The sequence below is a fragment of the Oncorhynchus mykiss genome, chromosome 4, assembly GCF_057628025.1.
Source record: "Oncorhynchus mykiss isolate SJ-2025 chromosome 4, ASM5762802v1, whole genome shotgun sequence".
Lineage (NCBI taxonomy): Eukaryota > Metazoa > Chordata > Actinopteri > Salmoniformes > Salmonidae > Oncorhynchus > Oncorhynchus mykiss.
The window spans coordinates 54,465,670-54,489,527 of record NC_143025.1 but is presented as its reverse complement, the minus strand read 5'-3'; the positions used below and the strand labels follow the sequence as shown (position 1 = coordinate 54,489,527).

The following is a 23,858-nucleotide window of genomic DNA, read 5'->3' as shown; positions in this document are numbered from 1 at the left end:
TCCATTACTCCTTCCTGTGTTGATTCATGGACTTGAGGGACGGGACCAGGAAGGTCACACAAACAAGGGTAAAGAGGAGCCAGAGCTCAGAGCAGTCACCACATCCAACCCAGACATACTGCAACATTTTAGCTATGATGCATTTGTGCGTGTGTTGGAAGAGTTGAAGTTGGAGTTTGAGTCAAGATTCAAGGATATCATGGAGTACAAGGAGATTTTCAACTTCATTGAGAACCCCTTTCATGTGCCAGTGTTATCTCTGACCCCCAGTCATCACAGCCCTGACCGTGCTGGAATAGAGAGTGAGATAGTGGGGCTGCAGGCAAATTACACATTTCAAGGTGAACTAAGATCAGGTGTTCCCCATTTCTGGAGTCCTGTGTCAGACGCAGAGTATCCACTTCTGAAGCAGTGTGGACATCATTTTTTGTCAGCACTCATTCATGTGAAGCAACATTTTCAACAATTAACATTGTGAAAGAGAAAGAGAAACAATGCACACTGGATTGCCTCAAAAGGATAGCAACAACAGACAATACATTTAGAATGAATTCAGTCAAGAAGCAGAAGGGACATTTTCACTCATCCACCTGAGGTAACTCTTAATATGGGTCTTATACATGTGATGTAGCCTATTGATGTGTGTATGTATATATTTGTAATGTGCTTTCCTTTCAATCAATTGGATGTGCTCTATTTCTCTGAATTTGCTCTCAATTGATAATTGATCATATTGGAAGAAAAAATACAACAAAATAAAGATCTGTGCGACCCTCTGATTATTTCAATTCAAAGTTGCCCCCTTACAAAAGATAGTGAGTAACACAGGTCTAGAGCATTGACAAGATCATGAATAACTGAAGTGGTTGCTGTAATAATGCTATGCCCAGGCCTAAACCCTGATTGATTTACATTCAAAATACATTCAAAATCATTCAAAGCTGCACAAAATGTCAATATCAGTGGAGGCCAAGTGCCAAGTGAGCATGAAAGAACAGTGCATTACAACATGGGACACGCAGCTCAAAAATCTCCTCTATTGATCTTGTTTAGGGACAACACAATTATCCTTCCTAGAGTAGCCTACCGAATCACATTGCAATGAATAATTGTATCACTCTTTTCACGTGAGTACAACATTCTACTCTAGGCTTAGAGTGAAAGTGTCATTTGAATAATGGCTCAAAACCCCTGTGATTTGAATATTTAATTATATTTGGATCACCTGTGGGTCCACTCTCAACAACCTTCTGGCCCGTAGCCCTGTGTGGCATCAACTGTGCCACAAAACTATGCTGAAATGGCAAAGTCAATATCCACTTTGAGAAACACAGGGTCATTATGGTTGTTATTTGTGGTCGCAAACATTATTTTTCAGTTAATTCTATGAGGGCGGAGGGTGTTTTTTGAAGGGAGGGTCATTTGAAAATATTTTTTACGTTGGGGAGGGGGATGCATTTTTTATTTATTTTTATAACACCTCGAGTTCGACCAGCTCCCCCCAGTAAATTTCGAACAGTACCTAATGAATGTGACAATCATAGATATGGAAAGATGGTACACCACCTATCCTTGCAATCGCGTCTTCTATGACAGCCATCAATGGCGCTGTCCATGCCATCTCCATTTTAAAGTAGTACATTTCTTATTCTTTTATTTCCATGAATGTATTGGCAGTTCATAAATAAACTGAAAATTGGAGAGTGTGTAGTCTGAACCGGTATCAAGCCATGGTTGGTGATTTACTGCCACCTGCAGTTATGGAATGTTTGCTCAGGGGTATAATTCATTGGGTGATCCCTCCTGCTGACCTGGATGGAATTCTGTGATCCTTCCTTAACCCATAGCAACTTCAACCCAGTTGACTACTTAAAAATGGGGAAAGCTCTCAATGGCCTTGCTCAGCGATGCCCTCTCGCTGAATGAGACGTTAGCTCCCCTAAATGCAACACAAGTCAAACTTTGGGGTGGGGGGTCTCTAAGTGCTAATTTAACCATTCTCCTATTTGTTTCAAATATAGTGGTTACACTTACAGTGCACTTTTCGAGATCTTCAAGATCCGTGATTTGTACAGGGTTTAAGTTCAATGTTCTAATTCAATTGTTAAATGCTTAGTAATGACAAATAACACTCATGTCATTAATCTAAGGAAAGAAAGGTAGTTTTATGTCACATGATCTGTGAAGACTACATGCATTTTTATTTAACTACCCAAGTCAGTTAAGAACAAATTCTTATTTACAATGACGGCCTACCGGGGAACAGTGGGTTAACTGCCTTGTTCAGGGGCAGAATGACATATTTACCTTGTCAGCTTTTGGGGATTCAATCCAGCAACCTTTTGGTTACTGGCCCAATGCTCTAACCACTAGGCTACCTACCGCCCCAAACTCATGTAAAACCTGTTTTGATTCAACTCATGCATTATATTGAATGTAGGCTTACCTGTTCTGTGTGTAAAATTGCTTCGGCTGTGAGGGTAGGCTACCAGCAGTGGTGTAGGCCTAGTGGAGGGTAAATGCAAGTAAGCGCATTTTACCCACCTTTTTTAGAAAAATGCACTGAAAGTATAGGGAGCGTTACTTTTTCAATATATTTTTTTGACACCTTTTTACCATTTCACTGTCTACCGTTCATTGTAGCCTAGTCTAGTAAGTTGACCATTTTTCCAGGGACAGTTTCAGCCCCATTTCAGGTTTCCTCGCTTTTCATGCTACAAAAAAAGGTCAATTTGTCAGCAAGATGCATCAGTTAATGTTGGCCTAATCAACAGCCGTCGCTGAATGTCATTAGGCAGAGTTCTCTGTGTTTTGTAACATGTTATTCATCAAATCGTGTGAGTGTACATGCAGTTTGGATGCTGGAATTATTTTGGAGTGGGCGAACATGCACTACTTTTGGAAGTGATTATTTGACAATCAAAAGATATGTTTTGTTGTGTGTGCCACATTAAAAGGTAGTCAATTTCTACCATTTAATTGATGTCTTTATTTCTTAAAAGTCTAAGCCGTTGGAGGGGAGTGTAAGTGACATGGAATTGTTTTAAGATGGTCATACTGGATCATTTAGTTATTTAATTTGGAATTTTAGGAGCCCGTTAGGTACTACTCTAGCCCAGAAAAACACATAGATTAAAACATTCATGAATGGTAAAAAAAAGTCAAAAAATAAATCCTAAGAAGTATCTGTCCTGAATCTAGGAGATATAAGAAAGCTCATGAAATATATACAGTGCATTCGGAAAATATTCAGACACATTTTGTTACGTTACAGCTTTATTCTGAAATATATTACATTAATTTTTTTCTCATCAATCTACACACAATGCTCCATAATGACAAAGTGAAAAGTTTTTTTCAAATGTATAAATAAACACAACAGAAATATCTTCTTTACATAAGTATTCAGACCCTTTGCTATGAGACTCGAAATTGAGATCAAGTGCACCCTGATTACATTGAACATCTTTCAGATGTTTCTATAACTTGATTGGAGTCCACCTGTGGTATATTCAATTAATTGGACATGATTTGGTAAGGCACACACCTGTCTAAGTTACAACAGTTGACAGTGCATGTCAGAGCAAAAACCAAACCATTGTCTGTAGAGCTCCGAGGTTGAGGCACAGATCTGGGGGATGGGTACCAAACATTTCTGCATCATTTGTAATTATTTTATATAAATAGGTCAGTCAGCATTAAATGGAAGAACTTTGGAAACACCAAGACTCTTCCTAGAGCTGGCCGCCCGGCCAAATTGAGCAATCAAGGGAGAAGGGCTTTGGTCAGTGAGGTGACTAACAACACGATGGTCACTCTGACAGAGCTCCAGAGTTCCTCTGTGGAGATGGGAGTAGCTTCCAGAAGGACAACCATCTGGTCAGACGGAAGCAACTCATCAGTAAAAGGCACATGACAGACCGCTTGGAGTTTGCCAAAAGGTACCTAAAAACTCTCACCATGAGAAACAATATTCTCTGGTCTGATGAAACCAAGATTGAACTCTTTGGCCTGAATGCCAAGCGTCATGTCTGGAAGAAACTTGGCACCATCCCTACAGTGAAGCATGGTGGTGGTAGCATCATGCTGTGGGGATGTTTTCCAGTGGCAGGGACTGGGACACTAGTCAGGATCGAGGGAAAGATGAACAGAGCAAAGTACAGAGAGATCCTTGATGGAAACCTGCTCCAGAGCACTGAGGAGCTCAGACTAGCGCGAGGTTTCACCTTCCAACAGGACAACGACACTAAGCACACAGGCAAGATAACACAGGAGTGGCTTTGGGACAAGCCTCTGAATGTCCTTGAGTGGCCCTGCCAGAGCCCGGACTTGAACCCGATCTAACATCTCCGTAGAGACCTGAAAATAGCTTTTGAGACAATCAGTTGTGTCGTGACAAGATAAGGGTGGTATACAGAATATAGCGGCAGGTAGCCTAGTGGTTAGAGGCAGAGTTCCTCTGTCCAGTGTCTGTGTTCTTTTGCCCATCTTAATCTTTTATTTTTATTGGCCAGTCTGAGATATGGCTTTTTCTTTTCAACTCTGCCTAGAAGGCCAGCATCCCGGAGTCGCCTCTTCACTGTTGACGTTGAGACTTGTGTTTTGCGGGTACTATTTAATGAAGCTGGCAGTTGAGGACTTGTGAGGAGTCTGTTTCTCAAACTAGACACTAATGTACTTGTGCTCTAGCTCAGTTGTGCACTGGGGCCTCCCACTCTTTTTATTCTGGTTAGAGCCAGTTTGCCTGTTCTGTGAAGGGAGTAGTACACACATTTGTACGAGATCTTTAGTTTCTTGGCAATTTCTCGCATGGAATAGCCTTCATTTCAAGTTTCAGAAAAAAGTTATTTGCTTCTTTTATCAGACAACAGTTTTCAGCTGTGTTAACATAATTGAACATAATTTCTAATGCTCAATTAGCCTTTTAAAATTATAAACTTGGATTAGATAACACAACGTGCCATTGGAACACAGGAGTGATGGTTGCTGATAATGGACCTCTGTAAGCCTATGTAGATATTCCATAACAAATCTGCCATTTCCAGCTACAATAGTCATTTACAACATTAACTATGTCTACACTGTATTTCTGATCAATTTGATGTTATTTTAATGGTCAAAAAATAAGGACATTTCTAAGTTACCCCTAACTTTTGAACGGCAGTGTATATGTATATATAATAATAATTATTTTATATATATATTTAACCCCTTTTTTGGGTAGGCACAAAACTACCTTCATACTTCCATAATTTTTCTGAAACCGATACTGGTTAACTTCAGACGAGTCATTAAGCAAAATGGAGACCAACATCTTGTTCGTGAAAAACTCCCCTTTCCATAGTGGTCACAACCATTCAGACGCTACAGACGTCTAGCTCTGCCACCTTTCACCACAGAACCACGACATCGGCGGATGCAGTGGATTGAGACGCATCCAATGCAACAACATAAAATATATTTAGCTTAAACTGACTGATTTTGATGGGAGATATGTTTTATTATGTTACTTAGACCGGTGCGTCAATCAACTCTAGGGGGTATTATTATTAGGCCCATACATTTTTTTTCGGGCGCTCAATAGAGATCCCCACCAGAATGTCATGGTGTAATTCACACTCTGCAAAACAGACTCAGTAAGTCTTTTAATGTTCTCTCACAACTCACAAAATGCTGCTAATTTTGAAAAACAGAATAACATGTGTGTGATTTAAGCCGCTTGTATATTCAATGTTTCTGGTATTCAATCAAATGTACAAATGTTCCATTCACATCATTCATACTATTGCGGAAAGAGACATTTCATTGTTGATGTCGTCAAATAATCTTGTGGGATACTTCACATTTAAGGAGGAAGGGAAAATCTACTGAAGACATAAAAAATATTGGTAGACTTCACGGACAAGGGGACTATTTCTCACCAGGGACCAGGCCCATATTTGATTTTTGATAGTAAGTTTAACATTTCCAAAGCAAAAGGTATATAATATATTGTAGCCTACACCTCACGGACTGCTATGTGTTCAACAATAATTCACAGTTGCCTCTTTTCAAGTATCATGGCTCGAGCTTTCTTTGAAGATATGATGTACCCTATGTCAGAGAGGTGTTTCTGGGACCACATTTCTTTCAAGGTAAGATTATAGCAATGTTTTGATATGTTTAGGCCTATTTACATGTATATTTCTAGTATTGTACCTAATGTCGGCTGTTAGGCTAAATTTATTTTTTTTCTCCAAATGCAGACAATGACCCAAAACACACTGCCGCCCAGGTTTGCCCAGGACATAAACTGGGTCAAGACGCCAGCAGAGTAAGTAGACCTTTATGTAGTAAAATAAAAAATACCTACAACACCTATGGTAGGCCTACAGTATATCTAAAAAATATTTTTGTTCCCATCTCTACATGTATTAGGTCTCCTGATTTAAACCCGATCAAACTTGTTAGGCATCAACTGAAAACATTAATCCATAACTCTGCCAAGCCTACAGTAACAAGCAAAGATGAACTGATTAAGGCCATGAAGACGTTTTGGCTTGAGAAATTAACACAACAAATGCATCAAGCATCTCAGGGGGGTGCAACTAAATAAAAACCTTAGGATAACAGTTTTAGTAAATAATATGCTACAGTCCAGTTAACGCTTGTTCTGATCAAGTAAAAAGTATTTATTTGGGTGTGTGTGCAGGACAGAGAAATAGCAATTCTTACACTATTGTTCAGGATGAATGGAAAATTGTGTCAATTCATAAACCATGTGCCATCAAAAATCTCTTCAACTATTTTGAAATCTACATGGCTCGCCTCCAATAATTACATTTAGAGTATTGGAGGATTCTAAATGAATATCCAAGGGGCATTTTTTGTTAGCGCAAATATGGAAAATGACATGCGCAAGAGATTGTTTATTCTCTAAAAGGAAAAATATTACCACAGACATTCAATGCCATCAGCAAGAGATATGATGGACCCAATGTCAGAGAGGTGTTTTTGGGACCACATCGTGTCTATTGTCCTGCTAATAGCACTTGTGAAAAACAAGTGTTTGAAAACATTAACGATATTTCAGAGCTTATTTTGTTTTCAAATAACAGAAAGTTACTGGCTGTACTAGAGAATTGAAAACCTATTTTATATTCCTACATATAGTATACGAGATTGATTTTAAGAAATGTAGCTTAATTAATTGGATTAATATGCCAAGAAAAACAAATCCCTCAGGAAAATATACATGACCTTTATTTAACTAGGCAAGTCAGTTAAGTACAAATTCGTATTTACAATGACAGCCTATGGCCGGCCGTGACAATCACGGCCGGTTGTGATACAGCTAACCTAACTAAGAAATGCATTTGACGATACAATTCTCCCCCTACCCTCCTTCATGGCAAGAATATATTGTCCTGCTAATAGCCCATAATGGCGCTGTACAATGTGACCGGTTTGGAGTAGGCTACAGTACTACAGTAAGAACAAAATAATCCTAACATTGTCACAAGAATTTTCAATCCCAATGATGATAACAATCACTATAGCTTTGACCAATTCCCCCTAGGTTGTAAAGCTAGGGTTAATAAGAATTAGGCAAAGTCTCAGATTCTGTAAAAGGTTAGTTGTAGTTTATTCATGAGAGCTCGAAAAACCATATAATGCGCATAGCCTTTTATATAACTCCTACAAGTCTACAAGTCTACAAGCACATCTGTTCCTCCCTGGATGGAGGAACTTTATCTCCTGTCCTTGGTCTCACAGGACCAAAACATGTCTGTCAGTTCCTCTTTATCACACACAAACACAAATGTTTCCACTGTCTCACAATATTCTAGTATTATGTCTAAACACATTGTCTAAGCTTCTGTAACTATTAGGGTGAAATACTTTAGTCATTACTCTTAATGTCATTCAGATTATTTTATTATTACTTTAAACATATACATTCCCTTATCACATTTCCACACCCTAATTGTAATCGAACAAACATCCACACGGAGAGTCAGGGAAAATAAAAATGTCAATGATTTATCAAGACCAGTCCCCATGCTTGTCTCGACCTGTCTTTTCCCCTCGCCTCTACCATTAATTTTGAAAGTATTTTCCAGTAAGCAACAATGTTTACATACATTAGCCTACTTTATTTCAATATTTCTGTCATTCAGTGATATTTCTTCATTATGGATCCATATGGAAAATGACATATGCAAGAGAAGGTGGTAATATTTTTTCCTTTTAGAGACTATAATATGGCATCCAGGTCAGGATAACCAAAACATTTCTTTATTAAAAGACTATCAGAAAAAAAGTTGGTACTTATTTATTTGGATTCAAAGCCATGAGTGAGTCACTCAGCTTGATGGAGGTGCCGAGGCTATATGACTGCGGCATCAACTTGATTATATTCAGTCAACACATATCTTAAGAATATCATGGAATTTAACATTTTCGTTTCTCTTAGAATAAAAACAGCATAACAGTTTTACTAAGTAATACTGACAAGTAGAAACAACAAAAGTGCGTATTTGTCCAGGTGTGCACGTGCAGAACATAAGAATAGCAATTCTTACACTATTGTTTTAAATTCAAATCACCTTCATCCTCATCATTCAGTTAATTGAAATTCAATTTTGAAGTAGTGCACAATTATCAGTTTCTACTTGGTTTATAACGCCCATTCATTGTCAGTTAGAGCCACAGTAGAGACTTGGGACCCAAAATCATAAATCAGTGCTCTAACTCCCCCTTGTGCTGGTCTGGAGAAATGAAGCAGTGATGCAGGGTACTGTACTAAACCACAAATTACCTCTAAGTCCAGCAGTATAATCACAACACTTTTCATTGAGCAACCACTATATGCACAGTAGCAAAGTTAACCAGCATGTTGGTGTTGAGAACAACGTGGCGGAGGCAAGAATACAGCTCTTGCCTTAATTCTCTATAATAGTCTATAAATTCTCTATAATAGTATATAAAAAGTGAGTAGAGGAGACCAACTTAATTAGGTCTATAATCAATAGCCTAACTGTTAAATGTGCTTGGCTTTATAAATCATCCATATTCATCGACAGATCCTGCTTCTTTTTGAGTGTTTGTTTAATAGCCTACTGATTCCGTGAGCACCAAGCATCCCACACCATGTCAGATTAAACAATTTTACAAAATCGTCTGTTTTTAGTCTTTGCTATGCTGCAATAAAGGCTTCAGACTTTTTTCGTTAAAACAGCCGCTGGTATTATTTAATGTAGTTTACTCTGTTCCAAATTTTCAGAAAAACAATATTCATAATAACAATGCTACTTTCTTCTTGATCTCTTTATGTTATCATCATCATCATCGTTAAAGTCATCACAGAGCATGATTTGAAATGCAAAATAATTACCGTAAATAAGAAATGAACCATTTCCTTTTGGGAAATTGCATTCACAAATGAATGTGACAGTTTAATCTTTGCTGTAATAAAGGCTTTACAAAACCCCAAAAAACGTTGCTCTCTAGTACGCTTCTAATATATTTAGTGTTGTTTACATGGTACCAAAATGGTCCAAAAGCACTCTAGTATTTTACACAACTTAGTCACATTTACTCCACACATGCGACTTCCCTTTAACCTCCTGCGCAACCAGTAAACATTACCATTTCAACTTTATTTGTCATGTCCTCTGCATCCATTTTGCGGTCACGTGTTCAGAGTTTGTTATAACCAATTTATTGATTTGATTATGAGATGCTATAGGTCAGGCCCTATTGGTCACATGGATGCGATGCATACAAGTAAAGAGAACAGGGGTTGAGGGAATAGGGAATGTTTTTCCTAAACAGGGATTTCAGTAACAGGACTTTTCAGTCAGAAATTGTTGTAGTTATGTTGCAGCTTCAGCAACACAGACAGCATGATAAACACTGTTGAAGTTCTGTGGTGGTCGCTGCAGCAGGGAGGAGAGGGAGACAACAGGTGCTAGTCAGTGTCACTTGACATTTTTTTTTAACACAGCAAGTAGGAGCCTGAACCTTTCCCTGTGTAGGGTGCCGTCTGTCGGATGGGATGTTAAACGGGTGTCCTGACTCTCTGTGGTCATTAAAGATCCCATGGCACTTATTGTAAGAGTAGGGGTGTTAACCCATGTGTCTTGGCTAAATTCCCAATCTGGCCCTCATACCATAAACGGTCACCTAATCATCCCAAGCTTACAATTGGGTCATTCATCCCCCCTCCTCTCCCCTGTAACTATTACATAGGTCATTGCTGTAAATGAGAATGTATTCTCAGTCAACGTACATGGTAAAATAAGGGTTAAAAAAATAAGACCATAGAATTGCATTTGGCTTATTTTGGACAGATTTTGGCTTCGTCTCCTCCCCTCTTGCTCAGCTGATCAAACATGGTCTGCCGTAGTAGCCAGCGCATATTAGCTACTGAGAGCGGAGTGATTTTAAGAATCAGGAACTAGTGTTGGGCGGATGAGTAAAATCAAAATGTTTAAAGTTCCATGTCCTACAAGACAGACCTGTTGAGGGACGAGCATCACGTAGGAGTGAAGCCACCTAAGGTGAGAAGATAATGTCAGGATCTTAACACAGTGCAACCTCACCTGCTACTGATATGCCTTCGTGACCGATAATGCCTTCAGAAGTTATTCATACCCCTCGACTTATTCCAGATATAGAACACTATAAAAGGAAAACACTCTAGGTCCACAACGAAAACACCATGCTGCCGCCCGGCCGGAGATTAAAGGTGCCACATGCAAAAAAAAAAAAAGGTTACAAAACAATCCTTCATCCTTCAATCCTCTATGGTGAACCGACATGGAAAAGCTCAGTGTGGAATGTGCATTTTTATGTCTGTTTTTATCCTTTTAAGTTTTTATGTAGATTTTTTTTTATCCGTTCAATGCCAAGAGTGCCAAAGCAAATTTTCCATTTTGTGCAAACCTAATGGACAATTAATTTCTCTAATGCTAACTCTCTTTCAGCCTTCGAAGCCTACCCAACTTCACTTCATAAATACTTATCACGATTCAATCAGCGGAGCAAAGGAAGAGAAACTCATACATGTTAAAACCTCCAAGAGCGAGAAAAATGTGTCCGTTTTACACTTTACACAAAGTAGCTGAACAATCTAACTAACTAGCATGAGTAGGGTCAAAAACCATGACATTCTGATACTTGATTCGAAATAGAGGAAGTTTGAGAAAACTCCATGCTCAGGGGAAAGGGCCCGCCTCAGTGCTGGAAGACAGCAGTCCAGTCCTTTTGAGGTTGAAAGGAATTTGACCAAGTCCCCCACCTCTAGAATGTTACGGTAAAGCAATCACCTTTAGTTAAAAAGGTCCAATGTAGCCCTCTCGGTATCAAATCATTTAATTGTGTTGCGCCCATCATTAACATTGTTGTCAGGAAAAATTCCAAAAGTATGGAAATCATCTCGTGCTGCCACTCCATAAGGGTGGGGATAGAAGTGATCAAAAATAATTAGTGCCCAATTTCAACACTTCTTTGTCTAGCTATGATTCTTGAATCATTGGTAAATGTACAACTTTGCCCTTTTTTTTATCTGAGAAATGTATTTAGAATGTAAACCAGGGTTTAGGCCTGGTCATAGCACTATTAGAGCAGCCACTTTGGTTGTCAATGCTTTAGACTCTAAAATTAAATGTGCTGCTTTGTTTGTGGACCTGTCAAAAGCCTTTGATACGGTTGATCATGCTATGTTATTGAATAAGTTGTCCTCGATAGGCCTGAGCTCTGACACCTGTTCATGCTTTCATGAACATCTTAGTGACGGAACTAAGGCCATGGTGATTGATGGGGTCAAGTCCGACATTCTTGAAATACATAAAAGTGTTCCACAGGGGACAATACTAGGACCTGTTCTTCTCACTATTTACATAAATGCTATTGGTCAATCTGTTAAATTGTAAATGTCATTTATATGCGGATTAGAGCTGTCCCCACTTAGTCGACTGGTTGATTTATAGGCTGTTGGTAGACCGAGATTTCTTTAGTCGAGCAAAAGAAAAGTATGTAAGTGAACTACTCCATTGTGGAGGCTGTGTTGATTGCACAGTCCATCACTCTAAGACATGTGCTACTGAAATTGTATATTTGTATATTTTGTAAGAACAATGGCGCAACACCAATAAAAATAACATTGTTTGATAACAAATTCACTTTCTCCCACGCCAGACAGCGGTCACTGTCCAGGGTTCTGAAACATTGCGCTGTTGAATTGGCACCTTTTCCTAGACCATGTTGCTATATGAATTAAAGCAAAGTTAACCAGCATGCATATTGGTGTGGCGAACAATGCGACAGAGTTAGGAGACGTGAAAACAGCCATTGCCTTAATTGTCTAAGAAAAGTGAGGAGAGAGGACACAGACCTCACCTTATTGTCTAAGGAAAGTGAGTAGAGAGGAAACAGCCCTCACCTTATTGTCTAAGGAAAGTGAGGAGACGTGAAAACAGCCATTGTCTTAATTGTCTAAGGAAAGTGAGGAGAGGAAACCACAACTTAATTAGGTCTATAATCAATTGATTACCTGTTAAATGTGACTGGCTTTATAAATAATCTACACACACACACACACAGAGAAAGTATTCAGATTCAAATTAAATAAAAACATTTCCTCAATCTACACACAAAGCACCATAAATGAAAAATGGAAAACAGGTTTAGAAATGTTGGCGAATGTATTAAAAATAAAAAACAGAAATACCTTATTTACATAAATATTCAGACCCTTTGCTTTGAGACTCGAAATTGAGCTCAGGTGCATCCTATTTCCATTGAGCATCCTTAAGATGTTTCTACAACTTGATTGGAGTACACCTGTTGTAAATGCAATTGATTGGACATGACTTGGAAAGGAACACACCTGTAAGGTGTAAGGTCCCACAGTTGATAGTGCATGTCAGAGCAAAAACCAAGCCATGAGGTTGAAGGAGTTGTCTGTAGAGATCCTAGACAGGATTGTGTTGAGGCACAGATCTGGGGAAGGGTACCAAAACATTTCTGTAGCATTGGAGGTCCCCAAGAACACAGTGGCCTCCATCATTCTTCAATGGAAGAGGTTTCAAACACCAAGACTCCCCCTAGAGCTGGCTGCCCAGCTAAAACTGAGCAATCGGGGGAGAAGGGACTTGGTCAGAGAGGTGACCAAGAACCCGAATGTCACTGACAGAGTACCACAGTTCCTCTGTGGAGATGGGAGAACCTTCCAGAAGGACAACCATCTCTGCAGCACTTCACCAATAGGCATTTATGGTAGAATGACCAGACAGAAGTAAAAGGCACATGACAGCCCGCTTGGAGTTTGCCATTAAGGACACTCAGACCTTGATAAACAAGATTCTCTGGTCTGATGAAACCAAGATTGAACTCTTTGGCCTGAATGCCAGGTGTCAAGTCTGGAGGAAACCTGGCACCATCCCTGCAGTTAAGCATGATGGTGGCAGCATCATGCTGTTGTGAAGTTTTTCAGTGGCAGGGACTGGGAGACTAGTCAGGATGGAGGGAAAGATGAACGGAGAAAAATACAGAGATCCTTGATGAAAACCTGCTCCAGAGCGCCTTTAGGAGCTCAGACTGGGGCCAAGGTTCTCCCTCCAACAGGATAATGACCTTAAGCACACAGCCAAGATAATGTAGTAGTGGCTTTGGGACAAGTCTCCGAATGTCCTTGAGTGGTACAGCCAAAGCCCGGACTTCAACCTGATCGAACATCTCTGGAGACCCGAAAAAAGCTGTGCTGCGACGCTTCTTTGTAGAAAAGAATAGGAGAAAGTCCCCAACTACAGGTGTGACAAGCTTGTAGCGTCATACCCAAGAGGACTAAATACTGTAATCTCTGCCAAAGGTGCTTCAACAAAGTACTGAGTAAAGGGAAATATTTAATAAATGTTCAAACATTTCAAACAACCGATTTCTGCTTTGTCATTATGTGGTATTGTGTGTAGATTGATGAGAATTTGTATTTTTTTATTGTCCATTTCAGAATAAGGCTGTATGATAACCAAATGTGGAAAAAGTCAGGGGGTCTGAAAACTTTCTGAATGGACTGAATATCTACAGATGAAGTCCAAAGTTTACCGACACTTAGGTTGAAAAACTAATTTTTCAACCACTCCACACATTTCTTGTTAACAAACTATAGTTTTGGCAAGTCGGTTAAGACATCTACTTTGTGCATGACACAAGTCATTTTTCCAACAATTGTTTACAGATTATTTCACTGTCTCACAATTCCAGTGGGTCAGAAGTTTACATACACTAAATTGACTGTGCTTTTAAACAGCTTGGAAAATCACAGAAAATTATGTAATGGCGTTAGAAGCATCTGGTAGACTAATTGACATCATTTGAGTACAAAGACCGTACTTTTTGGAGAAATGTCCTCTGGTCTGATGAAACAAAAATAGAACTGTTTGGCTATAATGACTATTGTTATGTTTGGAGGAAAAAGGGGAAGGCTTGCAAACGGAAGAACACCATACCAACCGTGAAGCACGGGGGTGGCAGCATCATGTTGTGGGGGTGCTTTGTTGCAGGAGGGACTGGTGCACTTCACAAAATAGATGGCATCATGAGGTTGACAATTATGTGGATATATTTAAGCAACATCAAGACATCAGTCAGGAAGTTAAAGCTTGGTCGCAAATGGGTCTTCCAAATGGACAATGACCCCAAACATACTTCCAAAGTTGAGGCAAAATGGCTTAAGGACAACAAAGTCAAGGTATTGGAGTTGCCATCACAAAGCCCTGACCTCAATCTTATAGAAGATTTGTGGGGAGAACTGAATATGTGTGTGCGAGCAAGGAGGCCTACAAACCTGACTCAGTTACACCAGCTCTGTCAGGAGGAATGGGACAAAATTCACCTAACCTATTGTGGGAAGCTTGTGGAAGGCTACCCAAAACATTTGACCCAAGTTAAACAATTTAAAGGCAATGCTACCAAATACTAATTGAGTGTACGTAAACTTCTGACCCACTGGGAATGTGATGAAAGAAATAAAAGCTGAAATAAATCACTCTCCACTATTATTCTGACATTTCACATTCTTAAAATAAAGTGGTGATTCTAACTGATCTAAAACAGTGATTTTTTACTAGGATTAAATGTCAGAAATTATAAAAAATTGAGTTGAAATGTATTTGGCTAAGGTGTATGTAAACTTCCGACTTCAACTGTATATATACACACAGTACAAGTTAAAAGTTTGGACACCTACTCAAGGGTTTTTATTTTTTACTATTTTCTACATTGTAGAATAATAGTGAAGACATCAAAACTATGGAATATATGGCATCATGTAGTAACCAAAAACAGTGTTAAATAAAAATATTTTATATTTGAGATTCGTCAAAGTAGACACCCTTTGCTTTGATGAGAACTTTGCACACTCGTGGCATTCTTTCAACCAGCTTCATGAGGTAGTCACCTGGAATGCATTTAAATTCTTCATTAGCATACTGGTCATTATTCGGAATCTCAGATGACTGACGTGTCCAAAGTAAACTGCCTGTTACTCAGGCCCAGAAGCTAGGATATGCATATACTTGGTAGCATTGGATAGAAAACACTCTGAAGTCTCTTAAACTGTTAAAATAATGTCTGTGAGTATAACAGAACTGATATGGCAGGCGGAAATCCGAGGAAAATACATCCAGAAATAATTTATTTTGAGGTCACAGGCCATTTCAATGCTAGCCTATGGGAAATACAAATAGATAGGGACCCAGATTGCAGTTCTTATGGCTTCCACTAGATGTCAAAAGTCATTAGAAAGGGTTTCAGGCTTGTTGTTTGAAAAATGAGCAAGTAGTTGTAGTTTTTCCAAGGTGTCTCATTAGAAAAGTAGTCTTGTTGGAGCGTGAATGAGGTGCGCACTCTTCGTTATTTATGTTCCCTATTGAACATACTATTCTCCGTCTTAAATATTATAGTTTATTTAGATATTAGAGTCCCTGAGGATTAATTTGAAACATCGTTTGACTTGTTTGGACGAACTTTACAGGTAACTTTTTGGATTTGTTTGTATGCATGTTGAATGAGTTGATTAGAGATCATTGGCGACGACCATTCATTGTGTAGCAGGGACCCTTGGGAAACAGAGGAAGATCTTAATCACTATTTGTGATTGTGATGCCTGTGCTGGCTGAAAAAGTATTTTGATGTGGGGCGCTGTCCTCAGATAATCGCATGGTATGCTTTCGCCGTAAAGTCCAACGCGGTTGGATTAACAAATGAAGCTTTTAAATGATGTATGACACCTGTATTTTCAAGAATGTTTAATATAACGATTTTTGTATTTTGAATTTCGCGCTATGCAATTTCACCAAATGTTGTCGTAGGTGTCCTGCTAGCGGTTCATGCGTCCAAACAGGTTAACAAGTGTGCCTTGTTAAAAGTTAATTTGTGGAATTTCTTTCCTTCATGCTTTTGAGCAAATCCGTTGTGCTGTGATACAGTAGGGTGGTATACAGAAGATAGCCCTATTTGGTAAAAGACCAAGTCCATATTATGCCAAGAACAGCTCAAAAAAAGCAAAGAGAAACAGTCCATCATTACTTTAAAACATGAAGGACAGTCAATCCGGAAAATGTAAAGAACTTTGAAAGTTTCTTCAAGTCCAGTCACAAGAACCATCACACTCCATGATGACACTGGCTCTCATGAAGCCTGCCACAGAAAAGGAAGACCCAGAGTTACCTCTGCTGCAGAGGATACGTTCATTAGAGTTACCATCCTCAGAAATTGCAGCCCAAATAAATGCTTCTGAGTTCAAGTAACAGACACATCTCAACATCAACTGTTCAGAGGAGACTGTGTGAATCAGGACTTAATGGTCAAATTGCTGCAAAGAAACCACTACTAAACACCACCAATAAGAAGAAGAGACTTGCTTGAGACAAGAAACACGAGCAATGGACATTAGACCGGTGGAAATCTGTCCAAATTTGAGATTATTGGTTCCAACCGCCGTGTCTTTGTGAGGACGATCTCCGCATGTAGGAAGACCACCAAAAATTCTGACATTTTCATCCCAAACTACAACATTTTCAGACAAGATAGAACTGCCAAAGGGGGCAGTGTTGCAATCAACTGCAAAGATAGCCTGCAGAGGTCTGTCCTACTATCCAGGTCTGTACCCAAACAATTTGAACTTCTACTTTTTTAAAATCCACCTCTCTAAAAACAAGTCTCTCACCGTTGCCGCCTGCTACAGACCACACTCTGCCCCCAGCTGTGCTCTGGACACCATATGTGAACTGATTGCCCCCCATCTATCTTCAGAGCTCGTGCTGCTAGGCGACCTAAACTGGAACATGCTTAACACCCCAGCCATCCTACAATCTAAGCTTGATGCCCTCAATCTCACACAAATTATCAATGAACCTACCAGGTACCTCCCCAAAGCCTTAAACACGGGCACCCTCATAGATATCATCATAACCAACTTGCCCTAAAAATACACCTCTGCTGTCTTCAACCAAGATCTCAGCCTCATTGCCTGCATCCGTAATGGGTCAGTGGTCAAACGACCTCCACTCATCACTGTCAAACGCTCCCTGAAACACTTCAGCGAGCAGGCCTTTCTAATCGACCTGGCCGGGGTATCCTGGAAGGATATTGATCTCATTGGAATGGAAAGCAGCTGTGGTCATCCCCCTCTTCAAAGGGGTAACACTCTTGACCCAAACTGCTACAGACCTATATCTATCCTACCCTGCCTTTCTAAGGTCTTCGAAAGCCAAGTCAACAAACAGATTACCGACCATTTCGAATCTCACCATACCTTCTCTGCTATGCAATCTGGTTTCAGAGCTGGTCATGGGTGTACCTCAGCCACGCTCAAGGTCCTAAACGATATCTTAACCGCCATCGATAAGAAACATTACTGTGCAGCCGTATTCATTGATCTGGCCAAGGCGTTCAACTCTGTCAACCACCACATCCTCATCGGCAGACCCGACAGCCTTGGTTTCTCAAATGATTGTCTCGCCTGGTTCACCAACTACTTCTCTGATAGAGTTCAGTGTGTCAAATCGGAGGGTCTGCTGTCCGGACCTCTGGCAGTCTCTATGGGGGTGCCACAGGGTTCAATTTTTGGACCGACTCTCTTCTCTGTATACATCAAGGATGTCGCTCTTGCTGCTGGTGAGTCTCTGATCCACCTCTACGCAGACGACACCATTCTGTATACTTCTGGCCCTTCTTTGGACACTGTGTTAACCCTCCAGGCAAGCTTCAATGCCATCCAACTCTCCTTTTGCGGCCTCCAATTGCTCTTAAATACAAGTAAAACTAAATGCATGCTCTTCAACTGATCGCTGCATGCACCTCCCCGCCTGTCCAACATCACTACTCTGGACGGCTCTGACTTAGAATACGTGGACACCTACAAATACCTAGGTGTCTGGTTAGACTGTAAACTCTCCTTCCAGACCCACAACAAAGATCACTAATCCAAAGTTAAATCTAGATTTGGCTTCCTATTTCGCAACAAAGCATCCTTCACTCATGCTGCCAAACATACCCTTTTAAAACTGACCATCCTACCAATCCTCGACTTCGGCGATGTTATTTACAAAATAGCCTCCAATACCCTACTCAACAAATTGGATGCAGTCTATCACAGTGCAATCCATTTTGTCACCAAAGCCCCATATACTACCCACCATTGCAACCTGTACGCTCTCGTTGGCTGTCCCTTGCTTCATACTCATTGCCAAACCCACTGGCTCCATGTCATCTACAAGACCCTGCTAGGTAAAGTCCCCCCTTATCTCAGCTCGCTGGTCACCATAGCATCACCCACCTGTAGCACGCGCTCCAGCAGGTATATCTCTCTGGTCACCCCCAAAACCAATTATTTCGTTGGCCTCCTCTCCTCCCAGTTCTCTGTTGCCAATGACTGGAACGAACTACAAAAATCTCTGAAACTGGAAACACTTATCTCCCTCACTAGCTTTAAGCACCAACTGTCAGGGTAGCTCACAGATTACTGCACCTGTACATAGCCCACCTATAATTTAGCCCAAACAACTACCTCTTTCCCTACTGTATTTATTTTATTTATTTTGCTCCTTTGCACCCCATTATTTTTATTTCTACTTTGCACATTTTTCCACTGAAAATCTACCATTCCAATGTTTTACTTGCTATATTGTAGTTACTTTGCCACCATGGCCTTTTTTTTGCCTTTACCTCCCTTATCTCACCTCATTTGCTCACATCGTATATATAGACTTGTTTATACTGTATTATTGACTGTATGTTTGTTTTACTCCATGTGTAACTCTGTCGTTGTATGTGTCGAACTGCTTTGCTTCATCTTGGCCAGGTCGCAATTGTAAATGATAAAATGATAACTTGTTCTCAACTTGCCTACCTGGTTAAATAAAGGTGAAATAAAAATAAATAAAATGTGTGGTTCCCACCGTGAAGCATGGAGTAAGAGGTGTGATGGTGCTTTGCTGGTGACAGTGATTTATTTAGAATTCAAGGCACACTTAACCAGCATGGCTACCACAGCATTCTGCAGCAATAGGCCATCCCATCTGGTTTGCGCTTAGTGGGGACTATCACTTGTTTTTCAACAGGACAATGACCCAACACACCTCCAAGCTGTGTAGGGGCTATTTGACCAAGGAGAGTGATGGAGTGCTGCATCAGATGACATGGCCTCCACAATCACCCGACCTCATCCCAATTAAGATGGTTTGGGATGAGTTGGATTGCAGCAAACAAGTGCTCAACATGTGGGAACTCCTTCAAGACGTTTGGTAAAGCATTCTAGGTGAAGCTGGTTGAGAGAATGCAAAAAGTGTGCAAAGCCGTCAAGGTAAAGGGTAGCTACTTCAAAGAATCTCAAATATAAAATATACGTATTTGTTTAACACTTATATATATATATATACACACACACACACACACACACACACACACACAGTATTCAGACCTAGACTTTTGCACATTGTTACATTACAGCCTTATTCTAAAAGCAATTCTCAGCAATCTACACACAAAGCCCATAATGACAAAGCGCAAACAGGTTTTTGCAAATGTATTAAAAATAAAAAACAAATAGCTTATTTACTTAAGTATTCAGACCTTTTGCTATGAGACTAACTTGAGCTCATCCTGTTTCCATTGATCATCCTTGAGATGTTTCTACAACTTGATTGGACATGATTTGGAAAGGCACACAACTTACTATAAGATCATACAGTTGACAGCGCATGTCAGAGCAAAAACCAAGCCATGAGGTCGAAGGAATTTTCTGTAAAGTTCTGAAAGAGGATTGTGTCGAGGCACAGATCTGGGGAAGGGCACCAAAACATTTCTGCAACATTGAAGGTCCAAGAACACAGTTGCCTCCATCATTCTTACATTTTAGACTTTCGGAACCATCAAGACGTCCTAGAGTACAGAGTCTGAATACTTATGTAAAGGGTATTGTGTGTAGATTGATGCGGTTAGAGCATTGGGCCAGTAACCAAAAAAAAACACTGTTCCCCGGTAGGCAGTCATTGTAAATAAGAATTTGTACTTAACTGACTTGCCAAGTTAAATCAAATAAAACAATTACACAGGCACACCTTGTGTTAAGGAGAATACAAGTTATGGGTAGGCAGTTAACCCGATGGCAATTTGAATGCATACCAAATCCTGGAGGCCCATTCATCTGTCACAATAAGCATGATCATACACAGCCTCATGTTGCAAGGATCTGTATACAATTCCTGGAAGCTGAAAATGTCCCAGTTTGTCCATGGGCATGTTTGTCCATTGAGCATGTTTGGGATCGACCTGCAAGACAGCGTGTTCCAGTTCCCACCAGTATCCAGCAACTTCGCACAACCCTTGAAGAGTAGTGGGACAACATTCCACAGGCCACAATCAACAGCCTGATCAACTCTATGCGAAGGAGATGTGTCGTGCTGCATGAGGCAAATGGTGGCCACACCAGGTACTAACTGGTTTTCTGATCCACACCCCTACTTTTTTTTTTTTTAAAGGTACCAACAAATGCATATTTGTATTCCCAATCATGTGAAATCCATAGATTAGGGCTTAATGAATTAATTTCAAGTGTCGGAATTCTTTATATTAACTGTAACTCAGTAAAATCTGAAATTATTGCATGTTGCGTTTATATTTTTGTTCAGTATATTACCAATGATCTTTACCAAGTTTTAGCGAAAGGGGCCATGAATCCACGCATTAATATGTTGCCCAAAAAAAGTTTTTTCTTGAGAAGATTTGTCAATTAACCATTTAGGACTTTGACAGTTTGTGATATTGGCAAACTACATAGAAATGTTACGACATATGTCATCAGCACAATACCCAAGGGTTAAAAAGCCTATGGCTAAAAGGTGCAGAATGGGGATCCCTGAATGTCACCTCATCGAGAGGGGGAAAACGGTTCGACCTAAGACGTTAAGCAAGTGATTTTGTGATTGTTGTCTTAAGCTCTTTCTTGCACAATTCCGGAACCTTTCCCCAATTTCCTAGGTTTTTCAGAAATTCCGCTTGAAAGAATTCTAGTAAAACTGGAAGGAATAATTGAGGATGGAATCCTCCATCCAGGTTTACTGAAAAACCTGGGAATGTTTTGCAACCCTAGTTTCAAACCACTATAGACTTGAATAGCTGCTGCTGTTGATTTCTGTGGAAATCTGGGTGTCTTGAAGTGGTCTGGCCAAAACAGCCATGGGGGAAAGGGAGGATTAAACTGTTGTGAAGCTGAGAGACATGGCCCAAGTTAAAAAGAGCAACCATTTTCCTTCGAGCCCCACACAGAAGATATCAACCAAACTTTCCCCCTGCGTCAGGTTAAAAAACAAAAAGGGATCACAAAACAGCACTATGGGCTCAAGGTGCTATCCCAGATAGCTGGGTTAAGTAGCATGCTAAAATTACAAGCTAGGTTTTCAATTTCCCAAAACAAAACTCCCATTGACCTTGCTCCATTCTACGGAGGCTCATAGGGGCTCGACATCACTTTCCTTCATTAGGAAAAAATAAAACACTGTCTGAGACATATAAAAACGCTGTTGTTCTCAGCCAGTATCGGTGAAGCCTTCCTGTTAACACACATGTATAAGTGTGAGAGTTGTCCACCAGAAGGTTCTCACAATATCACAATTAATCATATGGTGTTTACTAGTGCTATCACAATGCGCAGTATCACGATACTCAGAATTATCGCATTATCGTGATGAGTATTGTGGTATCACGATTTTACAATGCTCTGAGTATTGTGATACGGAGTGTTGTGGTACTGGTATTGTGACATTAGTAACTGAAATAAAGCTTATCAGTGTAGAGGTAGGTGATATTCCTGTGGTAGTTAAAAGAAGCCTCTATCAAAAGTACAATATCTTGTGACCTCAGAGCACGCACTACTGTAGTGACAGCCCTGGATTCAATGCAATGCTTACAACATATCTAAATGCCTAAGCAAACTGAAATGTTGATTTGTTTCTAGACATGATCAAACAACCAACTATCAAACTATTGCTTAGAGAAGTGTCTCCCAGTCCTGGACATGAGGGGACCCATATTTTTTTTCTAGCCCAGCAGTTACACACCCCCCCCCCCAAGACACAAGAATGGGAAACACTGGCTTTGAGGCTGTGTAGATCATAGAGAAAGTAAGCAAGGCGTGCCTGGAACAGCTGTGGCAATTTAACAGACTCAGCAACGGCCGTCATATGTGATAAACTCTGGCACTGAATAAGAAACAACATTTTCGCATTCCTGGAACGTGATCAAATCAACTACAGATGAGCAGCTCTGAACAAGACTGATGTCGCCATCTTCGTGACCTCTGTGAGGAAAAGGTTACAAACAACAAAAAGTGAATATGGCAAGTTTTAGAGGAAAAGTAATTAAGATCAAAAATTTGACAAACCCCCAAAAAAGAACACGGTTAGTAATAAGACAAAAATGGTTGCCACGGGGCCATTTTATATGGAAATGGTCAGAGGCAAGGTGTTGGGAGAAGATTGAAGTTGTCTCTAACCACTGACACAGGGTCAGATATTTTTCTCCATACCCTTAATAGTAAAGATTAGGCTTGGGGTTAGGGTCTTCTGATCCCAGATCTGTTGTTAACTGCAACTTTTACCTCAGGCTCAAGAGTGCAAGGACGGGGTTGGGTGGGTTACACGTTGGTGGAGATCTTGTACTTGGGCGACATGTTGTTGTGGAACCAGATGAAGCTGAAGATGACGCCCATGGTCTTGGGGATGCTCTCGTCATAGGCAAAGGTCATGGCCTCATGGAGGGGCACTTTGACCACTTCGATCATCTCCCCCTCCTGAGGCAAGCCTCCGCCCTCGCCCACGCGGTTCTCGTCCGACACCTCGGCGTAGAACATGGTCTGCTTGGCTCCTGTCACACCTTCGCCGGAGCTGCCGAGAGAGAGGTGACACACACATGAGGTCAAAGGTCAGGTGACTGGCATGTAAGCCTATGAGCCTGTTTAGTATTTCACACAGCAAATGTTATCCAGCTACATTTGGAGGGATTTAGCAGTCAGTTCAAAATCAAAGATTTTCCCAAACCAATGCCAAAGCTTTTGAGAGATCGCCATGACAATCCCAGGTGAAACACCACCAGCGTGGAGTTGGTGGAGAGGAGGTGGTGAGTGTAGTGTGTCTATAGGGCGATGATGATGATCCTCTTTGGGGCTAGAGGATCCCCATGACAGGCTTCCCCTCTAGACTTAAGATTCCTCAATTCTCCCCACATGACAGCCATATCAAAACACCATCCACAGGCAGCTAAAATTAACCCACAGCTAGGGGCCAAGTAAGGTCCCTTAATCCTGATTGAGGAAT

General features: G+C 40.4%; 1 protein-coding gene across 1 annotated transcript in view; it reads right to left on the bottom strand.

Annotated features, from left to right (window-relative positions):
* Nucleotides 1-15,215: 15,215 nt before the first annotated feature.
* Nucleotides 15,216-23,858, bottom strand: part of LOC110521980 (uridine diphosphate glucose pyrophosphatase NUDT14) — a 44,355-nt gene continuing 35,712 nt past the window's right edge. Inside the window, exon 5 of the mRNA XM_021600004.3 lies at nt 15,216-23,429. Coding sequence (XP_021455679.3) covers nt 23,180-23,429 — 250 coding nt within the window. The 3' untranslated portion in view covers nt 15,216-23,179. The remainder of the gene's footprint in view (nt 23,430-23,858) is intronic.